Source organism: Pinus tabuliformis, chromosome 5_1, assembly GCF_031772625.1.
Source record: "Pinus tabuliformis cultivar Carrire ecotype Pingquan chromosome 5_1, CPIR1, whole genome shotgun sequence".
In the NCBI taxonomy this organism is placed as follows: Eukaryota; Viridiplantae; Streptophyta; class Pinopsida; order Pinales; family Pinaceae; genus Pinus; species Pinus tabuliformis.
The window spans coordinates 870,733,510-870,761,157 of record NC_142305.1 but is presented as its reverse complement, the minus strand read 5'-3'; the positions used below and the strand labels follow the sequence as shown (position 1 = coordinate 870,761,157).

Sequence of the window (27,648 nt, the reverse complement as noted above, 5' to 3'; positions counted from 1 at the left end):
TTATATATATATATATATATATATATATATATATATATATATATATATATATATATATATATATGGAGACAAAGAGAACCCAAACGAATGGAACAATGTAATATCTATAGAGACGAAGCATTGTTGACAAAACTAGAGGTCGAAATATTGGAGAAGATTGTCTTAACCATGACAACACATCAAGCTCTAAAAGCCACATAGGTACACATCCCTAAAATGAAATATTGATCAACTTGAATGCAAACCTTGTCAAAGTCAACTTTCAAATTAAGGGACTATTGACTAGTTTACCTATCCCACTCCATAACCTCCCATGTAAAAGTCATGATGTCAAGAAAGAATCTTCTCTAAATAAAACTGGTTTTTTCTTGACCCGCATATCCAACATATGTAGCAGTTGAGAAAATCACTAAAGCCAAAGCCTTAGCCATTATTTCATTGGCCATTTTGAGTAAAGTGATGGGGCACCAAATCCCAATGGAATCTCTAGTTGCATTCTTAAGAATAAGGTTGACCAACCCCTTATTGAGAAACTCTAAAAGGAAACGTAAAGTGAACACTTCAAAAGCATCCCCAGTGGAGTCTCACATGACCTTATAGAAGTCACAGGGAAGATCATCCATACCCAATGAATTTTCCATTTTGCATGGAAGTCAAAACAACATAAAGTCCCTCCCTTGAAAAATCTATCCAACAAGATCTAATCACCACTAGAAACCTAGGGAGGGACAACCCTATAATAAGCATCTCTAGCAACCATAACCCAATCTTTCAAAGCACTAGGAGCAAAAATATTTTGAAATGCATACTAAACATACCTCTAACCTCAAAAGGATCCTAAAAAAAGAACAATTAGCCTTATGAAAATGAAGCATCATATCAATGGCCAAGTTCCTCTTGATAAAATCAAAATACAACTTGGTACCCTCATCCCCTTCCTAAATCCATTGAAGACATGACCAAACCCAAGAACCCCTAGCAAAATAGTCCTCTCTTACACCTCCTCTTGAAGACCCTCAAGAAATATGTCAATCTCCTTAAGCCATTGTCAAGCCATCATCCTAGTCCAACCTCTCATGAACTTAAAAGCATGGAAAACAACAACCTCCCGATGAAGGATCCATCCCTAAATGCCCACTAGCCTAGGGGAAAGGTTTCAATCTCTTTGAGGTAGGGCCTAAATGTTCTCTAAATCTGAATGAGAAACATTTAGCTTGAATAAAGGAGGTGATGAATCATTTGAGTAACCCAAGTAAATCCCCCATTTGAATGGGTAGATAATCCAAATTAGTCACATACATCAACACATCCATCAAGCAAAGTTTACTTGAAAATGACATGTCCTCTCAAGGGCCATAAAATCACTCCATATGATCCTAAAGCATGTACTAACCATGTTTATTAACTGAGCTAACTACTATAGTCAAGCCCTTTTTGTTTTCAATTAGGGTTAAATATGTGAAGTGAATCCTTATAATGGCACCAAGTTTGCTTCTCTAAACCACCCATCATAGAACTCAAACCTCTATTATGACCATTGTTCCACTAAATCCCATTCAAAATCCACTCCATCACTGAAAGAGAAGAGGCCATCCAATTCCAAAATGTACCATGTTGTAACTGAATCTTGTAGCATAAACAACATAAAGTCTTATCACATGGTCTTGGATCAAAAGAGTGGTCCCAAACACATTGATCCTTAGAATCTGAGCCAAATGCTCGCACAAATCTTTGTAAATAGGATGAAAGGACAAATATTTGTAAATGGGATGAAAGATTTGTAACCTTGTAAGATTTGTAACCACTAGCCCTCAAATCCATTGAAAACACTTTAAGGACCAAAAAGTACCATTCCAACAATGATTTATCTTGTTTTGAAGCTCAAATCCAATTGATTTGACTCCTTCCAAGAAACCATATTCAATTAACTACTTATCATTAGGAATCATCATCCCTCAACACATTCCGATATAGTAAAGAGAGCTTCATTCCAAAGGAAAATGAAGACCTAAACCACTATACCTATTCTCCATCTTAAATCCCTTCAAATATGGCATTCAATGATCAAGTGACTGAACCATGGCATCCTTACAAGACTTCACATATGGCTTAGGGCCCATATCTTCTATTGACTTGTCCACATAAACGAGGGAGGAAAAATCCTTCCACTTGTTAGACTTAACCTGAAATCCATGTCCAATCTCCATACTATTGGACCTGGTGCAAACCAAACCACCCTTAGCCACTGAACTCAAGGCTATCCCGCCACCAAAGAATCACTACTAGCCGTATGCTACACCATTGAACCACCAAAATCCCATGATGAAACCAAACTTGAAATACCAATTTATAAGCCACTTTCTCCCACACATGAACCATCAAAGGAAAAACCATCCACTCTACTAGCAACCAAAAAAGCATAAAACCCACTCTCTAACCACTTACTCCTACACCAACTATCACAAAAGGGAGACACATCCAAAACCTTGTCCTAAGGCCACAATGTGCCACCTACCCCTTTGCCCTAAGAGGAGGGTGTTCCAATAGCCTCACTTGGCTTGGGGTTACAAAGAAGGAATCTTGAATCAAATGATCATGAGTTTGACAAGAAATCAAGCATTTAATAAATTAAGGTACTGAACCTTTTGCTACTGAACTCTATTAATGGTGCAAACAAGAATGAAGGGAGGGAGCTTCTACTTCAAATTCACTTCCGCACACACCCTTAGATTTGGCCTAAAGTTTTGCATCAACTACCAAAAATAAAATCTTTACCAAATTTGTGGGAAAATAGACTAACAAAAGAGTGCATGTAAGCTGGTAGGCTTGAAAATTCCAACTACGCTAGATAGTTAGCTTAACCACAATCCTCTAGATCAAAATATCTCTCCATCATTGAACATTGACTAAGGAACTAGTGATGTTCTAAGTTCAAATTTGTAACACATGGTGAGTTACAACATCTAAATTAAAGGGAAAAAAACATAAATCAATCATAATCCCTAGTAAGAGTTCAAATGGATCCCCTTGGTCTCTTAGTTTAATACGTAATAGTGATCGAAAGCATCATCCAACACTTGTTGTCAAGTAGCCAACTTTGTTGCTCTTGCATCCTTGCATAGCTGCACTAAAACATCTTCTCCCAACCCATGTTTGATCAATAACAAAACCTACACCATCTGTATGGTTTAAAATTTGTACCCATACAATCTAATTGAGGATGCCTATGCCTATATGGAATGTGTTCGTACCCTACTCACCCATTCACTACATGCCACCTGTACCATTAATGGATCTCCCATTATAGTTTTCATTCAACCAAAATTCAATCTTGGAATTATTAACATGACAACCTAAGAGTTGTAACCTTGAGATCCTTAATAAAGTCCAACTCATGTAAGCTTTAGTTAATATCATACTCAAATTCAAGCCTAAATCTTTAACTTCGTAAATTACTAACAATTCCCAAAGTCAAGAACTTCAAAACTTGCATAATGACATACTTAACAATCTAATAGAATGTTAAGTTACTCTAATTCAAACATAAATTAAAAAGCAAAACTAGATATTTGAATCTAGTATATAACTTTGAATTTTAATAGGTCATGATGTTATGGTTGGCCACTAATGAATATGTATGTAGTAATGAAGAGAAAATGTTAACAATATAATTGATTTTAAATTATTGAGACAATAATTGAATCATTAAAATATGGTGGTGAAATGCTAGTATGATTCCTCACTCGCTATTATGCACATCAATAATGTCATAAAAAAGGCATGGAAAATTTGAGCATTAAAGGATAGAGATCTTTTGTATGAAAATGCATATCACCATCAAATTATGCTCATAAGGGCAGTGAAAATTTATAATTCATTTATCATGATGTTAATAATAATAGTATGAAACCATGTGCCCAAGAGTAGTGGCATAGAGCTGCATCAATTATTAATGTTTTAAGAGGTGCTTTCTATAACTTAGTATGAGGGAGATATGTAATATAGTGTGACAACAACATATGTTTGCCAAATCTAGTAATTTGAAATAATAATAATAATAATAATAATAATAATAATAGAAGTATGAAATGAGATTAACATATAATATTAATATCAATGTCAATATAAATATTAATATAAAAGAAATATATATATATACACCAATTTAAATCCTTGTTAACTCCAAGATTTATCAAGCACTAAGAGGAATCAAATCTCTAAAAGTGCAAATCATTTTTGGATTGTAAAAAATTGACCAAAAATATGCACTTTCAAAGAATTGATAATTTTTTATGCTTAGTAGATCCAAGGTTATAAAGGATCTAAGGTGGAAGCAACTAATAATTATCCCACTTAATTGAAATAAAGATGTAAGGAAATATGTGTGTTTCGCAGGGAGTGGGGGGGTAAATGCAACCTTCTCTTGAAAAAATGACAATATAAAAATGGGTGACCACATACCAAGATAAGTTAATTCACATGGACGCAACTCAAGTACATATTTATCATTGGGCCTTGTGCGGGCCTTAGAATCTATAATAGCATTGCTAGATAACAACCTTAAAATAGGGTACACTAAACACATAGTGAATCTAAAGGACTACCATTTACATGCTACAATTGATTAATGAAAATTTATTTCAACAATATTAAAATAAGGGAATACACTAAAGCCATAGTGAATCAAAGGGATTACCGCTCACATGCTACAATTGATTAATGGATTTTTTTGTCACCATTAGTCATTGATTTCACAATTAATGTAGAGATACTAAAAAAATTGTTTAACATTGGTTGTATACAAGATTTAATTATTAGTTCATTAAAATGTTAGTAGATCAGTAAAACAAGCATTGATATTCCACTATGATAGAGATTGAAGAGGTCTTATATTCCCTAGTTGGGGAATTTAACTAGTTTCTCATGATTATTGAAATTTGAACTAGTAAAGCAAGGATGTGGAAAACAAGAGAAACCTACTAGAGTTAGGTAGATGAAGATGACTAATTCTAAAATAATAACTCTAGGATTATGCTCTAGACAAATGACCATAAATAATAACTACGATAGCATATACATGAAGTGAATCAATCCTAAACCTTAGATGACCCAATGATGCAACCAAGGTGTGCATTGTCAGATCCACACTTGCTTATCTTAGAGTAGCATCTCAATTGAGTTTGGTATGGAGGCCTATGACATGCATGACGTAAGTGAAACTAGAGAGACCCCAATGAATGAGCTTATCATTGATCATTGAAGTAGAATGTTCCTGATATTTTTAAGCGTGATTGACTGGTGATAAGGCTATGAATAATGATATAAGAACATAGGATGCCACAAGCATTATAAGTTAACCTTGTATCAAATATTATATTTGTTTAATTGAGTTGCCCCTCTTGCATTTAAAACAAAAATGGTCATATTGGTGAGCTTCATTAGAATGTGGCATGGATGTTACACCATGGCAACACAACTCTTCAATCAAGAAGACATTTCTTGCAAAAATTCAACAACTATGTGCACTAACATTTCAAGAAGGTTTACCTCTTAGTAATCCTTTAGGATGTTCTAGTCAACACATAAATACTACAAATTATGCTACTTTTGATTGAACCACATATATAAATAATATAATTTGGAGATGCTTTCTCCTCAACAAGGAGGATTTGATGAGACTTGGTTTAACAAGGATGTGTGATTTTATGCCTTAGTCTAAATTGATCACACCCTCTATCTTGTACTTATTTAAGACTTGGTCAACTTTGATCACTCACAAAATTTTGTGCTCTCTATATAATAATACAACTAAAAGCAATACCTATGTAAAATTTTAACATTTCTTTTTTTACTTGCATGCTTGCTTCTTACTTATTTACTTGTTTAAATCATTTCAAATACTAATGCTATGTTCATATCCTAAAAAAAGAATGTGAAGTTATAATTGATCCATTTTAAAAATTTGATAAAATTAAAGACATCATATTACATGTCTTTACACAATAACATCATGCAAAGGAACATAGAAGCAAAGAAGAAGAATTATTGACAAAATAATGTTTACAAACAGAGATACTTTTTGGCAAGAATGACAAGATGAAGTCAATCTTTGATTAACGATATACAACATCAATAGGGAGAAGAAAAATGTGTTTTAAATTTCTCAATTCTTTTTTTAAGTATTGAAAGTGAAATTTACTAATTTTATAATATGAATATATTAAAAATAATCAATCTAAGTAACGGATATTTCTTTATTTTTTATCGTGCTGATACTCATATACGAGGTAGGAGGTTAATTCCGGCCATTATCATTATGCCTTTTAAACTTAGACAATTCTCGTCTTGGTAAACCAAATTAATCTTACTTCTCTTAATTTACACAATATTTCATATCATATCACAATTATTGCCAATTAAATCACCCTAATCATAATATTTTATTTTAGAAAAACACATTACATACTCCCTAATTTGTCTAATTTGTCTGTGAAACTTACTCAAGCCATTGAATAATGGACATATCGGGTTAACATTGGAATATGATAAATATTTTTAACAGTTATATAAGATCTAACAATCTTCGCTAACTGTGGCTAACATTATACGCCAAGTCCACTAAACTCTGGTGGATGGACGGCAATTATATTTACTCTGGTGTACCATAACAATAAAAACTAGTGGTACCTATAATACCAACCTTAAGCTCCATAGCCTGCAAAATAGCTTTACCATTTGTGCAGTCTATACAAAGCCCGAATCAGGAACCATAATCTCCGTTGAAAAATCATAATATGCCATTAATAAACATAAATTGGAAAGTTTGAGTAGCAGTTATTCGCTTCGCTCTTGTTTAGGGTCAAAATTATGAAGCCTACTACGTTCAAAACATTGTCCTGATCACTTGCAACAGAAAGTATATATAGTGAAGTTGGTGATTTTTCAGTGTCATCCATGTATTATTGGCTATTCGCAAATTATATGATGAATTTCTTCAGCAATATTCCTAGATGCTCCTGCTGTACCCATTCGCTTCCTCCCGTTTCGCCTAACAACATTCATATACATGTTATCCCCCAATATATTTGACATATTCTTAGCAATTGAATTGCTGGAGCACAGAATAATCTGCACGCGATCCAAGATTCAATAGATGGTTAATTTTCCAAATGACACTAACCAAGGAAATCCATACTCTGAAGTAAAAACAAGGACGTTGCCTTGACAACTGCAAACCAGAATCAACAACATCAAAGAAAACACGAACATAGAAGTAGAAAATGCACACGGAGAGATTTTTACGACTCATTAGTTAATGGCTTATTAGACTAGCCCAGCCATTTAAATTAAGTGCCCCTTAAACACAGATACGAATCAATCCGAATTCTTTTCAATTTAGATATTATTGATTATTTAATAATAATTGTTTAGGGTTTTATATCAATTTTTTAATATTAATTATTTAAGATTTTCATATTAATTGTTTTTGAATTTGAATCCTACCCAACTCTTTTAATCAAAGTTAATACAACTGCTTTACTCTTGAAGCTTATTATTCTTTTGTTGTTGCTGGATACATGAAAGTATCAGAGCAATGCATACACATGTCATACATTGGTGAATTCATAAAGTAGGATTAATTTGTAATGCTGCCAAACCAGGCCATGAACATGCACACACATCATACAGTCGTGAATTCGTAAAATAGGTGATTTGTAATGTTACCAAATGAGAGGATGGAGGTGGAAGGTACATGGAAAATGCTTTAGAAACCCCGAGCTGCATTGTTTGATCATGTATACGACTAATAATATTTCACATTTATTAAATCTCGACCATTTATGCATTTATTTTTATTTAAAAATTTAAATTTTGGAACCCTTATTCTGAAATAAACCACAACCACACCTATTGGCGTAATTAACCTACATAATTTTTCCTAACATCAACCTGCAATTGATATTGAGAGATAACAAGCTAGAAGTAATGCAATCCTGTAACCTGCTGGCTGATGAAACAAAAACGCACTGAAAATGGTCATTGCAGTCAATGTAAAGTTTGATTAGAACAAACAAATATTTATCCCTTGGGAGAATATAGCAAATTTATTAAATCTCGACCATCCATGCATTTATTTTTATTTAAAAATTTAAATTTTGGAACCCTTATTCTGAAATAAACCACAACAACACCTATTGGCGTAATTAACTTACATATTTTTTCCTAACATCAACCTGCAATTCATATTGAGAGATAACAAGCTAGAAGTAATGCAATCCTGTAATGTGCTAGCTGATGAAACAAAAATGCACTGACAAGGGAAAGTGCAGTCAATGTAAAGTTTGATTAGAACAAACAAATATTTATCCCTTGGGAGAATATAGCGAATAGAACAAATGCAAGCGAGGTGATAACGTGATTATGTAACCTGGGCAAGTGAAGCAATAATCAGAAAACACGTCGGTTTCGTTTTCTATAATTTGGTTCTTTTTAGAAACAATTCCAGCAATTTCCAGTGCAAATAAGAAAACAGAAGCCCAAAAACAGGACCGCAGACAAGAAGCACATACATAGCATTGTACTCGTGTAAGACATGCATTTTGAAGCGTGGGTTGGTCAGCCAATAGTGGCTTCTCTTGTATAGAAGATTGTCTAGATGATGCCAGTGTTTATAATTGGCCTTTTGGAGGTGGGACGAGGTATTTGGTGTGGGGGTGCCCAAAAGGTATCGATACATTTGCCTAATGCATGTGCCATAGGTAGCATCTCCTTGTCCTTGAAATTAGGAGTTCTACTACATATACCCAACATCCTGGTAAATTAAGAAAAAGAGGAAAGCTGCATGGAGGTATTTAACGAAATGTTTCAAACTTTAAAGAAATGAGTACATCTTCAAGGGATCTTCAATGCAGTGACCGAGATGACAATAAGCTGGCTCCATAAGCCAAGGAATGATATGCCGTTTGGATAGGAAAGAAGTATGATCAGTTCCCTTACCTACATTGAAATACATAGACATAACCATTTTTTATTTATTGATATGTCCTCTTCGATTAATGACCAGCTAGGAAACCGGATTCGTCCTAAACCCCCTGCAAATCCCGAATCCGGCGAATCCGACACGATTTGGTCCGGATTCGTGTCCAAATCACAGGACACGTCGTGTCCGTTTCGGACACGTCGTGTCCGAGGGCGTGTCGCGATTTTAGGACACGTGTCCGGTTTCTAGGACTCGCTAAGCTCAGCGCGGGTATGAAAAGGGCGTGTTTTCTCATTAATATTTTCATTTGGTAAGTGATTTGTGCTGTTGCAGCAAGGAGTAGAGCATTTTGGCAGCTTCATGATCAAGTCTAGGCCCTAGTATTGATATGCTATTCATGGTAATGTTAAACTCTTAAAGTAAAAGTGACATTCTCCTTAATCTTCATTTTCATCCTTTTACTTAAATTTTTAACATTACCATGAAATGACTCAGGATGTTTGAAAGTGGTTCCGGCCTCATTGGATTTCATATGGAGAAAGTAGAATTTTAGATTTCATTCAAAATCCAGCAGACTTATCAGTTTTTCAGGATTTTAGGATTGGGGGATTGCAATGTTTCCATTGAATTTTGTCATGTATTAGGGTATGGAACTCGTATTTAATCAAAAGCACCAAACCAAGAGCTTCTGAATATGTCACTCCCGCTCCCGTTTTCGCTCCCACTCCCGTTTTCGCTCCCGCTCCCCGCTTTCGCTCCCGCTCCCAAGTAACATTGTTCCTGATGATATGGGTTTGGACACCACTGTTGAGTTGGCATTGGCCAACATGGATCTCAATGATCCAGTGCTAGAGCCTGTTAGATTTGATGACTTAGAGGGGTCAGCGTCCATACCAGCAGATGCAGAGGCGACTATGGATACAGGGGAGGAGGAGGATGCAGAGGAGAGCAGTGGGGACCATGATGATGGGGACAGTGATGCTGATTCTGATGCTGATTGATGCCTTGAGGCTTGTATACCTGTAGTTGTTTTATATTTTCTATTTCTATTTGCCATTGGCATTGCACTAACACTACCTATGTAACACATTTTGATTTGATGACTTAATGAGAAAACTACAGTTGTCAATGTGTTTATCTTACTATCTTGTAGTTGTAAGTTGTCTTTCAGTTATGAATTATGAACCATGATTTAAATTTTTAATAGATTTATCATTTATGTGACCAGTACCACTGACATTTATTTGAATTTTGTATGTACTATGCATGCTAATAGCTATAGATGAAGATCTATGTTTGAAATCAATAAATTTGTATCATTAATTAAAATTTGTGTAAGAAATATGATAATATCTAATTTTTAATATATATATATATATATATAAATTTTTTATTTTTTTTAAATATATATATATATATATATATATATATATATATATATTTAATAAAATAATATATAACGTGTCCTAACGTGTCCTATTCCGGGGGGTCAGCGTGTCCCGAATCAAACACCACGAATCCTGAATCCTACGTGTCTCGAATCCCCGTGTCAGGTGACTTAGATGACCAGTTTCCACGCATTGCTGAGTTTCAGTCCATCATCCCTCACGAGCGTGTTATCCCTTTTTCCAATTCCTACAGCCTCTCTTGTTCACCTATTCGTGCAGTGCCATACTCTCCATCATCCCTCACGAGGATGTTATCCCTTTTTCCAATTCCTACAGCCTCTCTTGTTCTCCTATTCGTGCAGTGCTCTACTCTCACCAACAGCCTCGTTGTCCATGCATATATGATGGGCAGTGTTGAAAGAGTATTCTGCAAGAGCTGATTTATAAGCACAATCCCTAGATATGTTAGTTGCATATTCTTTCAAATGCACATGTAGAGATCGTCTGGTTTCATCAATGTTCCACCAAGGTTCTGGGACGAGGGGGCGAGGGAGCGAGGGGGCGTGGGAGCGGTCTATGCAAAAGCTCCCCACCATTTTTTAGGAAACATGGGGGAGCGCCAAGGTCTTAAAAACTTATAAATATAAAATATAATTTGTTAATTGAGTCCATTATGACAATTGGGTTTGAATTGAAAAGCTGCAAAGCATGATCATTGATATGAATATCATTATCTAATATCATATAAATTTAAAATTGTAATTTATAATCATACATCATACATTATGATTAAAGTTTAAAGTTTAAACCATATTGATGTTCCACTTGCTACTATGAACATTGAACACTGAACTATGAATATTCAATATTGACATAAAATTATAAAAGTCAAGTCTGATACATCATATATCAAGAGTCCAAATTTTATAGAATTATAAAAGACTAAAGTCAAGTCTGATACATCAAGAGTCAAAATTTTCAAGAGTCAGCTGTGCGTGTGAGGTCTCAGGCTTCAGCTGTGCGTGTGTGGGTGTGAGGTCTCAGCTTGCGGCTTTATAACATAATAACACTGAAGTTTGAAACAATGAAACCCTACGCTTAAGTGTTAATAGCGTTAGTTTTAAGGTTAATTAAATTTTAGTTTTGTTTTAAAAATTAAAACGTGTTCTCGTCCCCCCTCGTCCCCTCACGACCCCCCTCGTCCCCTTTTACGGAAACGCCCCCTTAGGAAAGGGAAACGACCCCCTAGCATGTCCCCCTGAGTTTCCTCATTTTTGGGAGCGTGGTGAAACGACCCCTACTCGTCCCCAAGTCCCCGGAGCGTGGGGGAGCGAGGAAACTAGACCCCTAGGGGGTGGGGGGGGCGAGTCCCCGTGGAACACTGGGTTTCATCGATATAGACTCTGCGACAAGAACAATGGATTTCACGAACACCTTTTTATTGTGTAGGATCTAGAGAGTCCTTTGCCATGTCTACCAAGCTTCAAACAGTCAGCAAGGTTGAAGGCTATCTTGATGTTCCTCAAAATTTTGGAAATTCAGTCCATGGTACATTCGATATACGATATATCCATTTCCTTATGAGAATGTACTCTATTAATGGCCAAGTGGATTACTTAGCCAATTTGTCCCTCCTTGCAATCATTCATTCAAAAGACCTTTTTTGGTGACCCAATTCATAGTATTCAAAATTGGAACCAGTGACTGGAGCAGTACACCTAATAAACTGGGTTTCATATTGGAATCAGTCAAACCGGGACTTGTCAGATCTCAATGAACCTGTTTTTCTAAAAATACATGAAATAATTAATTTTTAATGAAAAAAAAAATATTTTAAGATTTAAAACCATGATTCCAAATCAATGGAGACAAAATATGCAAAGTTTGCTCATCTATATACCATGCAAAGGTGAATATATCAAAACGACACCGAGTGCAATACATATCATTGACAAAATACATAAGAAATGAGACTCTAAATGGCCTATAAAAACCAAAAACAATTCTACAAGTTATGGGGCCATTGGCCTACTACAAGACTACAAGTCTATTGGTACATATCAGTGATCAACATGATCATTTCTCATCATGATCAAACTCATCACCACTATTAGACACATGATCATATCCAAGAGCTACATAAACATCATTTGGATTAGAGTCTGAGGATGCCTTAACGTCATTTGCAACCTCCGTAGTAGCACCAATAGCAATAGAACTAGACTTAATGGAAGCACGAGTTGGTCGAGCTGCACGACTAGTGCCTTCCATTGGTTGTTTGCCTTTGCTTGACCCGACTACTAATTCTGGTTCCAATGGCACTACTAGATCTGCATTGAGATCAAAGCCCCCTAATTCCATGTCAATATCATAATCACCATCAAATTCATGATCTTTAGGCTCCTCCACCCATTCTGATATTGGATCAATATCGTCCAACACAATGGGATGTAGATCAGGTCTTCTGTTCATCAATTGGTTGTGCCTTAATCGAAGATTGTATTGCACGAAGACAAGATCATTTAACTGTTTTTGTTCGAAATGGTTTCTCTTCTTTGTGTGTATGCACTCAAAAACAAACCAATTACGCTCACAACTTAAAGCACTACAAATTTGGCTGAAGACTCTAACTACAAACTTTTGCAATTGAGGACATTGGCCGCCAAATGACTTCCACCAATGTGCTTGCTGCAAAGAAAAAAACATTAATTAGTAACTTAGTTCATTTCATTACTTATTTACAAGTATTTACAAACAATTTGAACTGTAAAATTGTAAACAATTGAAATTTAAAAGAAAACAAAGTGGAATTGCTTACTTGGTTGATCCACATCTCTTGCCATCTTTGCTAAAGGTACCTGCTGCCATACTAAAAAGAATAAGTTGTCTATGTATTTCCAACTGGTCGGAATGGTTAGGGAGCATGTTCTCCAAGCAGTCATACAATCCATCTTTGACCTACCCAACCTGCAGATCTCCTAGCCAGCGTATAATGATACTTTGGGTTCAAAAAATTCCCAATTGCTTGTATAAGACGATGGAGTTGATTGTTCCATCTATTATCAATGATCTCCCAAATATGCCAATATTTAGCTAATTTATCTTTGTAAGCTACTTGCATTTGCTCCTTTGCCTAATTCATAGCCTCATAGATGTAGCCCATGGCCAAATTTTCCCCATCCACCATTCGTAGCATCTTAACAAGGGGCTCAGAAATCATTAGAGAAATTTTGAGGTCTAAAATGGGCCTTGTTGCACCCACTTTTTCAACATTCCAAGGAAACAAGATCCAAAAACTTGAGCGAATTCTTTTCAAAATCATCAGCCAACGGTTCTTTTGTCATTGTAAACCCATTCTGCAAATTTGTAATGTAAATGCTGCTAGTACGACTGTTAATTATGTAACAACCTAGATAAGCCTATGATTTTGACAATGAATTTCATCCTAGGAGGTTTTTCTTCTCATTGATTATCTGTGTTTCTAAACAAGGATGATCGACACAGTTTTTCCCTCCATCCTCACCCCAAAGCTAAGGTGGAATTTATCGTCAAAGTTTTAGGTGAGTCCTAGTGTTTTAGTCGAATTCATTGTAAAAGTGTTTTCAGAATAATTTAAGCTAATTGGCTAAATTATTTAATTACAAATCACTTGGCCTACTAGGTCATATTGTGTCGCAAAAATGGGTAAAATTTAAGAGGGTCTATAACGAATGGGTATTGCCCCTTTGAAGGTTGAATTTGTAAAATCTTATGTAAACAATACTTTAGTGCATGGTCTATCATACTTAGACACCATGGCTAAAATATTTGAGGGTGGAAAAATAATTAATCCTCTCATGAGTCAATTAATTAATTTTTCTGGAAAAAATAAAATTAAACCCTAAACTAGAAATTAATTAATTTAGAGTCAAAATTAAAATGTTAGAGATATTAATTTCTCCAAGTGGAAAAATTCGTGGGTCTAAAAGAATTTAATATTTGGAGGGCCCCCACCAAGGGAATATTGGAAATTTCAAGAAAATTTGGACCGTTGGAACTTGGTGGTTAAGTCAAAGTCAATTTTTTGAAAAAATTAATTCAAAATAATTATTTTTGAACTCATAAAAAGTGGATTTTATGAAAAATTCGAAAATTTCTCAAAAATAAATATTTTCGACGGCAAAGATTAAAAGTTGATCAAAGATTTATCAACGGTCGAGATTATTTTGACAGGGATCAAGCCAACTAGCCGTTAGTTTCCACTTAGAGAGATTTTTCTATAAATAGAACGCATTTTGCTTCTATTCAACACAAGAATAGTTACTCTGGTCTCAATGTAATTTTGTGATGCTAGTGTAAAGCCATTGTTCTGCTAGGAACATTTGAATCTCATAATAAAATACTTTGAGGTAGAGATCATGGTGTCTTTGTCTCATTGATCTGTGGTATGTGTTGGGTATGTGCTTTCCTATATTGTGCTTCAATATTATCTGAATCGTTATTTCATTTGTAGATGATAGGAATATTCTATTGGCAAGTTTTGGGCTTATCTTAGTTGATCTGATTCATTGTATGTTCCAACGATTTTTCTTAAGAAAATAAATAAAGTTTGCAGTTTCCCTGGCCCTTGGGCTCCAAGTTCACAAACTGTGGGCACAAGCCGACCTTGTTTGGACTTCAAACATTTTATGTGATTTTCTTACGCTAAGGCTGTGGCTAACATCTATTTTTCGAAATACATCAAGCTATTGTCAAATTATCATAATTTATTTTTTCTTCAAAGATCTTTCAAGCATTGTATATTTGTACATAACTTGTAAATTATTTTTGTAGAGTAATTTTTTTTTGTAAAATAATTTTCTAACCCTTGTATAGATCTGACTTCTTTTGCACATATCTTGTATAATTCTAATGTGGGTTGTCTAGATCTGATTTAGTTGCTAGAATCTTCTACATAAAATTCCTTTGCAAGTGAAAACTCCATAGATCTGAAGAAAGGACGAGCTATTTTGAAAATCTGAAGTTTCTCACCCATTCAACTGGGGTTTTAATGGTTTTTACAATATTTTAGCTAGCGTTTCACCTAGGAAAGGGGCCGCAAGGGGTTTTGGCATGCATGCGCTTTCCTTAAGCTCAGATCTACCACACCCATATGCCAGAATCTGAACGCTCAGCAAGGGAAGAGAAATGTTGGTCTGAAGAGGTAAATTTTTTTGAGGTTTTGGTATTTTTGGGGCTAATCTATTTGGGGTTTTGTAGGGTTCCATCCTTGCGAAGCAGCGAGGGCTATGATCGAGCAGATGGTGGTGTATTGGGCAACAGGTGCAAATATCTCGTCATAATCTACACCTTCCTTTTGAGAGAAGCCTTGAGCAACAAAGCGAGCCTTATATTTTTCAGCACTCCCATCAGCTCCATGCTTTATTTTGTAAAGCCACTTCGAGGTGAAAACTGTTTTGTCCATGGGTCTAGGGACCACGTCCCTGACATCGTTCTTCATGATGGACTCATATTCCTCATTCATATCATCCTTCCATACTTGATGCTTCATGGCTTCTTCGAAAGATGAAGGCTCATTTTGAATGATGGTGTTCATAATGGTCAAGTATCCCTAATAACTAGTTGGCTTCTTACTTTCACGGAAAGTCCCTCTGAGTGCAATATGTCCTTAGGCATCATCAAGTGTCCCCTTAAGCCATGAGGGCCTCTTCCTAGAAGAGGAAGGCTCTTGCAGAGGGGGATCAATAAGATCCATAGGTTCTTCCACATTGGGCATCGTCTCATCTTCCTTCTCATCCGGCTTCCTGGTGTCAGCTTCTTTAGTTTTCCTTAGAATAAGAAGATTGTCAACCTTGCTAAGAGCCATATCTTCGTCAAAGGTAACATCATGACTAATCTCGACTTCCCTTTGACGAGCCACGTAGATTCTATAGCCCTTAGAATTTTCATAATAGCCCACAAAGATTTCCTTCTTTCCAGATGCACCCAATTTGCTCATTTTCTTTTTCGGCACATGAAAATATACGGGACTTCCAAGAATTCTAAAATGAGAGACATCAGGTTTCTTATCAGTGAACATCTCTTCGAGAGTCTTGGAATCCAATGCTTGATGAGGACATTGGATTTGAACATATACGGAGTTATTCGCAGCTTCGGCCCATAGAAACTTTGGAAGCCTTTGATCATGGAGCATGGCACGAACAACTTCCACAATTGTACGATTCTTCCTTTTCACCACACCATTCTGCTTAGGAGTGTATGGCGTTGTGGTCTCCCTCTTAATGCCAGCCTCTTTGCAAAAGTCATGGAACTCATTGGATTCATACTTGGTCCCATTATTGGTCCTTAAGATCTTGATCTTCTTCTCGGTTTGATTCTCGATCAAGGTTTTGAAGTGATGGAACCAGAGGAACACTTCATCCTTCTTTTTCAAGAAGTATATCCAAGTCTTGCGAGAATAGTCATATGTAAAAGTGAGATAATATAAATATCCTCCCAAAGAGTTCACGGGCATCATACCAGATCTATCGGAGTGAACCAACTACAAAATGTCGGAGGTCTTGCTATGGCTTGAGGGGAATGGTCCCCTTTTGAACTTTCCTTCTGCACACCCCCAACATACACCTTCATGCTCTATTTTGAACTCAGGCATTCCTATCACCATTTGTATCACATCGGGTAGAGCCTTGTAATGAAGGTGGGCAAACCTCCGTTGCCATAGTTCAGACTGAAGAGGTGTCACAAGACATGACTCCCAACGAACTTCCTCCAACTTGATATAAAGAGTCAACTCGAAACCCAAGAGTGAAAGCATCTTTAAAATTCTTTTTCCACACAAGTACCTTGCCATTGATGAAGGCCACCTTGTAGCCTTTGTCTTCCATTGCTGAAATGGACACAAGGTTCTTCTTGAGATCAGGTACATACAAGACTTCTTGCAAATGAATTGTGTTACCTTGATTTAATTGAAGAGTAACATTCCCTACACCCTTTACAGGACAGGTGGAATTGTCTCCAAGAATATTCTCCAAGTTTGTCTCATTCTTTATCAGATTAGAGAGAACTTCCTTGTAACCAGTGAAGTGCCTTGAGGCACCACTATCAATAAGCCAATTGCCCGACGAGTTCGGAGGAGAGGTAGTGGAGAGGGTCTATATCAGATAATATTCATCTTGCTTATTGTTAACAACATTTGATTCATACCTAGAGTTCCTTGCTTTCTTGGAGGGTTGACCACTTCCTCAATTTTCGACATTCCTCTTTCCTTTGCCATTGAACCTGCCATTCCCTTGATTGTGGTTGGAGTTGCCCTGGGAGTGATTTTGATCATCGTCATGAGATATGTCCTTCCTATTTGGACACTTCCTCGCATAGTGGCCAAATTTATTGCAAGCGAAGCATCTTCCCTTCCTTCCACCCTTCAATCCGGCCTTTCCTTTGAATTTAGACCCAAAATTATTTTTCCTTTTAGCTTGAGAGGAGAAAGTAGTAGGGTTGCCTTTGCTTGAAGGCATTTCTTGCTCTACCATCCTTGTCTCTTCTTGAATGCATCTTGCCATCAATTCCTCAAATCCCAGAATTCGATCATTGTTGAGAAGGGTGGTTCTAAATACATACCATTCGGATGGGAGCCCTCCAAGAGTAGTGATAGTCAGTTCCCTGTTAACAATGACTTCTCCAATCGATAGGAGATCATTCTTGATCTTAGTGATCCTTAAGAAGTAGGATTGAATATCCTCGTCTTTTCCCTTCTTAATATCTGTAAAGACTGAGCTAATGTAAAGGACCATTTCTGATTCTATAAAAATTTTACTGAACTGTAAATATTGTAAAGAGTTTCTATAGAGCTATCTATCCTAAACAGAGTATGAAACTTTAAGAAAAATTTATATTCTATATTTATGCAAAAACTTCATATGACTAATTGCTTGATTCGATGATAAGTACTTACTTGGTTTGCTGCGGAAGTCTGCTGCAGATGAAAAATGTTTCAGAACTCCTCCAGTTTGCTCCCGTTTACCAAATGATCGAAACCACCTAGCTGAACTGAGCAGAACCTCGCTACTCAGTCCAGTAAACTTCTCAGTTGAAGCACACTGTCCCCCGTGCCCAAAAACTTCAGAACAAGCAAGGCCCAACTGTTCCTGATGATTAACAAATTCTGTGTATAAGCTTTTCTCCTCTTTTTCTCCTCCCTGCCTCCAACCGTCCCTTCCTTCTTATAAGTTTCCATTTACCGACATCCTTCCATCACCGTGTCAAAATTATGACACGTGTCGATTTTTATAAACAAAATCTGATTTTATTTTATTTGCATATCTTAATTTGAAATAAAGTTTATTTATTTATTTTAATGATTTAATTTTAATTTATTTAATTTATAATTTATAATTTAATTAATTTTATTTAATTTCATAAATATTAATTTACTATAAGTGGGTCATTACAATATCCTTCAACTTATTTTTGAGGAACAATACTTGATTTGCATCACTAACTTTAAACAAGGTTACCAGTCTATCGTAGATTTCCTTGGAGGTGTTCAGCTTGGAAACGTAGACCACCAGATGCTTGTCAATAGAGTCCCGGATGATTTTCTTTGCTTTGACTTCACCCTTGGTGTACTTGTTCCTTGTAGCAGCCGGTGCATTTGATGGAGGCTCTGTAATTTTGCCTCTCACATAATCCAACACTCCATGCTCTTCCAATGTCAGATCAAGAGACATCTTCCATCTATGATAGTCAGACTTCTCACGGGGCTTGTCTTCGGCGGGGAAGTGTGATGAGGAACCCATGAAGCCTTTTGACTTTTTTCCAACTGTCTTCGGTGATTGCTCTTGCTCTTGCTTGGGCTTTGTCTTCACCTCAGCTCTGATAACATGTTAAATTATGGTAGTTCTATGCTTAGAGCAATTTACTTCAATTCTTCTTATTAGCCCAATGTCATTTCTTAGTATAGCAACCACATTAACATATAAGTAAAATGATGATAAAATATAAATAAAATTGACAGAAGACAAGGGACACAAGATGTGCTGGCTAGCCAGGGACAAACCCCAATGCAGGGAAACCCTTTGATCAATTCTTCTATAATCTTCCATAATTCAGTAGAGAGAGATAGTACAATATCACAAATCTGTGATTTATAACAGCAGCAACATAAATCAAATCAGCAAGGTCAAAGCTAGTCAAACAGCTCACCAATGACCTTAAGATATCCTAGGAGAACTCAGCCTCCAACAACAAGTATGTGCAGCCCAAAACAGTCCAAGTAAGAGGGACAAATCAACAATGAAAGCTACAGCAACCTGCAGCCAGCCCTAACCAGTCAACGTTGTCCCAAATCAACCCTCCAAAAGTCAATGCAACACTTCGTCTAGCCTAGGAGAGGCTGCCCATGCAAAGCCGCAGTCAAAGAGGGTAAGACGCTGGTCAAAGCAGCCCTAAATCACCCCAAACAGATGGCTGTACCCTCCTGCGTCCTCGCTGCCCTAATCTGCGTCCTCACAATGATGCCCTAGAGATCTGCGTCCTCCTTCCTTTTGTTTACCCAAGAGACAAGGAAGAGATGAGAGGATGAGAGTGAGTGAAATGAGACACAATGTCTCCTTCTTTTATATGCAACGTTGAGGTTAGCTGGGGGTGTGCAACACAACTTAACTCGCTGGTTGACCTTGAAAAATTGTCAGGAAATACAAATAATTTCATATCTCCATCAATACATGTCGGAATCAGATGATCGTTAGATCAATCCTACACCTCTCGACGAGAGGAATCCAAGAAAAATATCCGCTACCATAAATAAGATGACCCACATGGAGTTTGGCCTTAGTTGCCAATTTTAACACAATAGGACCGCCTTTCTCAATTTAGCTTGAAAGATTTAACACCTCTTTAGTGGTTAACATGGTGACCTTGTAGTCATTAGAGCCACAATCTCTGTGGCGCCGAAGGCATCGGGTGGTTAGAACACAGGGGGAGGTATCGTTAATTAAGCCTTCGCTTGCTTCCCATTGGCTTCTATTCCACAACCTACTCTAGAGACTATTTCCAAAATAGTTAAGAAGAAGGACACCTAGAATCGACATTTAATTAAAAGTAACCAAGATTCTTGCATCACACCGAGGTCTTAGGATTTGCATAGCATATAAGATAGTCATTCATTTAATTGACGGTTGTTCATCCGATTACTTGGTCTTTAATTGATTAAAAAGCAAGTTAGTTGACTCCATAAGGCATTGGTCTCATTGATAATTTAATCTAATCCTTTGAAACTTGCTAAAATCAACCACGTGGCTAGGCCATTCAATCGTGTCTCCTGGACTCGTTGGCTGCCAACTTGGCTTTCATTTCCATCTTCCATAGGGACTACCCCCATAGCCTGTTGTTGGGAGACAACTAGAACAGAGAGGTCAGGGATCAGAGTGATAGCCCTCGAGTTGAGTCGTTGTTGCAGCGTGCCTATACAATCTGAGCGACAACATTTTTTAGCACCATTGCCGAAGACCAATTTATTGGACCTTGGTATTGATGACATTCTCATCACTCTTCTTAATCCTCAAATCTTTCATCTTTCATCATTTCATTAGCCTGTTTGGCGCCATTGACATCTCTTGTGATGTTCTTTTTTTTTGGTATTCCTTATGGCATGGTTAGGATGGACTTTCAGGGTTGGAGGTAGATAGGTCACAGGTGTAGGTTTACTTCATCAACAGGCTTTTGGAGATGTTTCATGGGGTTTTGAAGAGTTCTATGGGATTCGATGGCATTCGCTTGGCATATTCCATCATCTCCACAGTTTGCCTTTCGTTCCGTTGCATTTCGACCACTTTTGAGAAACAGGGTTATTATTGGGCCTAACTCAATTAATTACGGTTAAGGTGGCATTCCGAGAGGAATATTTGACGGAGCACCTTAGTTTAATAGTTCATTGAAACCGAAATGAGAAGACCTACAAGATGGGATAATTAGAAGTGATTTTTAGTGACCTGAGGAGGCATGGTGGCCAATTTACCATTTTCCCACATTAAAAAGAATATTTTAATTGAATTAAAAGAGGGAAATGTTTTCAATGATTAAAATAATAATAAAATAGAAGGTTCTAGAGGGGTCCATTAAATTTATAAAAAGAGGAGGAGGTCATTAGAGGAAATCTTGGATTTGATATTTCTTCTTGTATGAGAGGTTGAGAACCCGGTTCTCTACTTTATTGGTAGCCCTAGGATGGAAACGCTTGGGTGATTGAGTGAGATTGGGTGAGTACCCATCTTCCCTTGGTGAATTCATCTAGAATTCATAGGAGAGCTTAGCAATGGCATTTCAATTTGGTTTTGGAGGGCCAACACATCATTGAAGCATTTCAGTTTGGTTTTGGAGGGCCAACACAACATCGGAGCAGATTCTTGACGCCAGTTCTATCTCAGCTATATGGGTTGTATCAGCATGTAAACCACAGTTTATCCATTATAATAAAAGCTGTGAATTTTCCTGTTCATTGTGTTATTGGATTGCAATGCTCTGTTTGTTTATTTTACATGGCAATCCTCCGTTAAATAAATGATAACTTTATGGTGAAATTTTGGTTGAGTTAAATTCCTGCATAATTGGCAAAATATCTCATTTGGGATATTACGGTGGTATCATAGCATTAGTCTTGGCTTAGCCTGCGGGGTTTCAGATTATCTGCAGTGATTCCACAAGGTGTCGAATTCTCTAATTTGCTCATTAATTTGACAATTCTTAGAAGAATTGTCCTGACCATTTTCCAAAGGTTTTTCTTTATCAATATTGTCTTCTATTTAATAATCACTCTACAAATTTGGCCAAATTAATTTTGATACTAAAGAAAATGTTTCCAAAACACATAGGGGGTGTGTCATTTTATATTAATCAAATGTTATTAGGTGGGGCCGTGAAAGTCCAAATAATTTGATTGAGGCGATTGTTTAATTCCAAAGCCAAATTTGTCGTGAAGACAGTAAGAGGAGCCGTGAGAAAATTTGATTGAACGATAATCCCCAAACTATTGGTGTGGGCGGAGAATCAAGTGAAATTTTAATTGACGACAATTCTTTATTGTGGCCGATCATTTATCTGCAGAGAGTCGTACAAACTTTTTGATAGGTCAAACCATTTCCAAACGACATATTATCCTGTTGGGGTCGCATGCGTTGAGGTGTTTGGCACTACACAGAGAGAGTTTGAGCTACTATCATCACTGTTAGACTGTTGCTAGGTGTGTATCTCATTTGGAGGCCGAACTGCGACTGGTGGGGGTCGTATTTTCTTCATTGGCTAAGGCTGTATCAAAGCCAAAGTTATTAACTTTTCATAAAGTCGAATTAGATTCAAGGGAGCTAACTCTTTATTGTGAAAAGAAAGGCTGCATGTCTCTACAGAAGACCAAAACCGTGGATCGAATTGCACATTGAAGAAGCCGAATGGTTGCATGAACTAGAGATGTTGAACTGCGTTCTGAGGCTGGCCATGCACATTCACAATTAATGAAGTATGATTGTGTTGTGATGACTGTGTAGTCTTGCTGAGAAAGGCCGGGAGCATTTTTGAAGGGCGAATATATCCTTTGGAGGGAGTAATTGAAGATTGGATTTCGTTATATTTTCTAGGCAATTTTTAATGCAATTTTGGGCATGATGTCATTATCTTAAAGAGGCAGAACACTTTCCTGTGATAGTTGTGCGTTCACCCTTATTGGAGGCCGATTTGGGCTGAAAGAGGCATATCTCCTTGGAGGTTGAGGCCACGAGCCTTTATTACATTTGCTGGGTACTCTTTAATGAAACGAGGTCACTGTTTGTGCAGAATTGAGTTTTTTCTCTCTCGTTGGTCATATGAGTGTCCCTATAACAGAGGTTCCGGCTTCAAGGAGGACGCAATCATTGATTGGCTGAGTTTCACTTCAAAGGGTCGTGGATACGGCTGTAGCTGATTCAAAGCTATGTGAAGCCTTGTTGGAGTATCTGTGTTCTGAGCCTTCTGGATAGTGTAACTATCAAGTTCTTCTATTCACTGGTTCGTTCTTTTATTTGATAATGCAATGATGCAATTGTAAGTCCATAAATGCTACTATGTAATTTCCTGAAATTACGTGCTAGCAAAGAATAGTGTTTATGGCTATCGGTGATGCTATCTATCGTACTTGCACCCACTGAGTTGATTTGGATATTATTTCAAGACCCTCAAGTGAAGCAAACAATAAAATATTCCTACGGTAATCTTAGAACTCAGTCAACGATATTTTGGGGATTATCTGAGAGCTCTCATGCAGATGTTAAAATTGTCCTAATCTGATCTGGGCTTGACCATTCCCTATATCATTCAGTCCAAAAGTAGAAGAGGTTGAGTTTCAGATCATAGGAAATCTCTTAAGCTGAATCTTAGTTGTCATTAGTAACCAATTCATGGATTACACATGGGCTGAATGCAAAGGCACCAGAGTGGTCATCATACTACTATAGTTGGGCATCAAAGTTGTATTGTTACTTCTATAGATTATATTGCTACACCAGATCCACTGTGCTTGTCCTCCTAAAAGTCAATAAAATCATTGATTTCCTCCAGAATATAAAACTTTTGCAAGAACTCTTGTGACCTGTAAAAGCTGCCAAAATCTGACACTTTTGGTCAACCTTGTATTGCTATAGGATCTAAGACAAAGTGTAAAGTCAGGGTCCTTATTGAGTGAGCACTGTAATGTCTATATACTGCAGGTGTCAAATAAATTGTTGAGGCATATGACACGTATGTTGGTTATCATTGTATACTTTTGTTGTGCTATTAGTCAAAGTCTTGTATGCTAATGGAGTACTTAAAGCACCACTTAAATCAACACAACAATACATTAATGGACTGCAATCCAGATCGAAAACCAAAACAAAACAACAGAGCCTTCTCAAAAGGGGTCTATGCCATTCTTCATAAAGAACAACCGAGAGATGTGCAGAAGGGGTAGAAAATAAGACACAAAATCTTTGCACTTGGGGCAAATCTGAAACACATGAGAGTCACAGTGAAAGCCCATTTCAAACTAGATGAACTGGATGCACTCCGTTCTGAAGTGAACCAATTAGAAGGGAAGAAACTAATTTGGGCTCTAAAACCAACTATGCTTGCTCTCATACAACCCAAGTTTTTGGAGTACCCTTGTGAAGGGGTCACACTTCTAGTTGCCTCTTGTCTTAGTAGCATCATGGTGCTGACTGCCCCTATAGCTCCTTACAATGATGATGTTATGAAGAGAGTCTTCAAGTTGATGGTAGAAACTTTACAAGACTTGGATAACTCCATGGGTTCTACATTTGGGAAGAAGCTTCAGGTTTTGGAAATTATGGCCATGACTAAGACCTATGAAGTCATGTTCGATCTAGAGTGTGATGACTTGATTTTGCAAATGTTCCAATGCTTTTTCAGCATTAGGAGACATCATCCTGACTCAGTCAAAACACAAATGCAATCCATCTTATCGTCGTGTATGAGAGGCCATGATGCCATTTGCCAAGAGTTGCAGTCTCGATTATTGTCCATTTCGAGGAGAGAGCAGTTGGTCTCACTTGTTGCTTATTAACTAGTCAAAAGATTGGTTGAGCAGAACATTGGGCTATTCAGAAGACAATTGACCAGGGAGGAGCTGCTCAAGTTTGGTGGGTCATGCAGTAAAAACAATCTGAGGAGGAAGGGACTTTGCTTCATTTGCAAGGGACCTGATCACTCATGCTTGAGTGACACTGAGGAGATGACAAAGGTAGAGCAGGAGGAGATTCCTTCTGACATTTAGGATGTGGATTCTTCTTTTATAGTTAAGTCCAAGGACACCTCTAAGGAGCGTGAGTAGTCAGGGGGAGTTGTTGACAACAGCGTAGAGAGGCAGCCATATTTGGTAGAGGAAATTGATGAGCAACGACCTATTCCCATTCAGCATGAGCAACACATAATGGAGCATAGTGCACATAATGGGCCATCTTAGGAGAGTCAGTTGGGGGCTCATGTTGAGTCCATGATGTAGGAGGATGAGCAGACATCCTTGGCCCAACCATTGGTGAGGAGCGGGTAGATGTAGTATTTGCATACATGGGTCATCAGGAGGCGTTGGGACCTGAAAGGACAGTTTTGCAGGTGATGAGTGGAGCATGGAGTTTTCGGTCAGATGAGGAAGGTTCTTTTGGAGATAATGGTGCCCCCATCTTTGGGTCTTCCCATTGACGAGGTGCAGGTGGATGCACTCGCAGTTAGCAAAGCTGCAGTATTTCTAGGCAACAACCCTCTCCAGGAGTACATTAGATAGGGGGTGCAGGACGATTGCCCACTTATAGGAAGAGAGGCAGGGATTCCTAGACATATTTGGTTGATTGATTGGGTAGAGCTACATGAGTTGAGCATGGTGCAACATAGTGGACTTGCACCATATACAGGTGCACATGCATCTGATCCTTCCCCCAGGATGGATTGGCGGGAGATCATGAGTTGGTATCTTGTTGGTGGCATGATATTCTCAGTCAGGAGCATAGTGCAGCAGGGACCCTTAGACATGAGGAGTACTACATGCTTCAGTTAGCGGTGGGAGGTAGGCCAACAAATTTCCAACACTTCGGGCTTCCATCTACATAGTGTGACTGACCTTGGCCTATGCTAAGGGTTGGACTGGAGAGAGGTGATGAGTTGGTATGCGATTAATAGAGCAACACTCATAGCCAGAACTATAGTGCAGCAAGAGCCGTAGAACATTGATGCTTATTCTTGGTGGCATTTGGATACAAGAGGATTTGTTGATGATAGGTACAGTCAGAGATTAGTCTGGGATCCGAGCATTGAGGGGTTTGTTCATGGTGGATTGACACAGAGACATAGCATCACCCAGTGGTTTGTATGGGATCCGGGCATTGGGTCTCAGTTGCATTGGGCCACCAGATTGGTCCACAAGTTTGGATTGCTTGAGGGCAAACAATCTTGGGGTAGGAGAATTTGTGATGTTCCTTTTTCTGGTGTTCCTTATGGCATGGTTAGGATGGACTTTTAGGGTTGGAGGCAGATAGGTCACAGGTGCAAGTTTACTTCATCAGCGAGCCCAGGGGCTTTTGGAGATGTTTCATGGGGTTTTGAGGAGTTCTGTGGGATACGATGGCATTCACTTGGCATATTCCATCATTTGCATAGTTTGTCTTTCGTTCCGTTGCATTTCGACCACTTTCCAGAAACATGGTTATTATTGGGCCTCACTAAATTAATTATGTTTAAGGTGGCATTCCGAGAACAATACTTGACGGAACACCTTAGTGTAATAGCTTGTTGGAACCAGAATGAACAGATATATAGGATGGGATAGTTAGACGTGATTTTCAGTGACTTGAGGAGGCATGGTGGCCAATTTACCATTTTCCCACATTAAAAAGAATATTTTAATTGGGTTAAAAGAGGGAAATGTGCTTAATGATTAAAATAATAATAAAATAGGAGGTTTTAGAGGGGTTCATCAGATTTATAAAAGAGGAGGAAGAGGCCATTAGAGGACATCTTGGATTTGGTATTTTTTCTTGTATGAGAGGTTGAGAACCTGATTCCCTACTTCATTGGTAGCCCCAGGACGAAAACCCTCGGGTGATTGAGTGAGATTCGGCGAGTACCCATCTCCCCTTGGTGAATTCTTCCATAATTCACAGGAGAGATTAGCAGTGACATTTCAGTTTGTTTTTGGAAGGCCAACACATCATTGGAGTAGATTCTTGAAGCCAATTCTATCTCAGCTATATGGGTTGTATCAACATGTAAACCCCAGTTTATCCATTATAATAAAAGTTGAGAATTTTCCTGTTCATAATGTTATTGGATTACAGTGCTCTCTTTGTTTTATTTTACATGGCAATCTTCTGTTAATTGAATGATAACTCTATGGTGAAATTTTGGTTGAGTTAAATTTCTGCATAATTAGCAAAATATCCCGTTTGGGATATTACATCTCTTCATTTTTTCGTCACCTTATCATTTTTCCTCTTGCTAATCTTTTCATATTCTTTATCCGCACTTTTAGCACCTAGACTTTTCGGTTGGTTTCCTGTTTGGGTGGCGACTCCATTAATTCATTTATTCACAAAGGCTTACACTAGAGGAAACCCTAGTAGTTTGGTCAAACTCACTCTCAGAACTTGGTTGAACAAATTACATTCTAGTAAGCATCCATTTTTCTTAGACAGGAAGCCCTCCTCCTTGATATCCATTTGCTTCTCTCTGACTAACTTTTCGGTTTTGCCTTTTGGATCTTTGAGTTAGATTCATGTTCAAGTGGTGACT

General features: G+C 37.5%; 1 protein-coding gene and 1 long non-coding RNA gene across 8 annotated transcripts in view; one reads left to right on the top strand and one right to left on the bottom strand.

Annotated features, from left to right (window-relative positions):
• Window positions 1-6,507: 6,507 nt before the first annotated feature.
• The window catches only part of LOC149167594 (uncharacterized), a 355,654-nt gene continuing 334,513 nt past the window's right edge, over window positions 6,508-27,648 (bottom strand). Inside the window, exon 10 of one of the 7 annotated variants that reach the window (XM_089433039.1) lies at window positions 6,508-7,048. In XM_089433039.1, the coding sequence (XP_089289165.1) occupies window positions 7,007-7,048 (42 nt within the window). In that variant the 3' untranslated portion in view covers window positions 6,508-7,006. Of the gene's footprint in view, window positions 7,129-27,648 lie in introns of all 7 variants that reach the window. The other 6 variants (XM_089433038.1, XM_089433042.1, XM_089433040.1 and 3 more) reach the window with 6 other exon arrangements.
• The window catches only part of LOC149167595 (uncharacterized), a 191,438-nt gene continuing 186,115 nt past the window's right edge, over window positions 22,326-27,648 (top strand). Inside the window, exon 1 of the long non-coding RNA XR_016260947.1 lies at window positions 22,326-23,379. This is a non-coding gene — a long non-coding RNA (uncharacterized LOC149167595). The remainder of the gene's footprint in view (window positions 23,380-27,648) is intronic.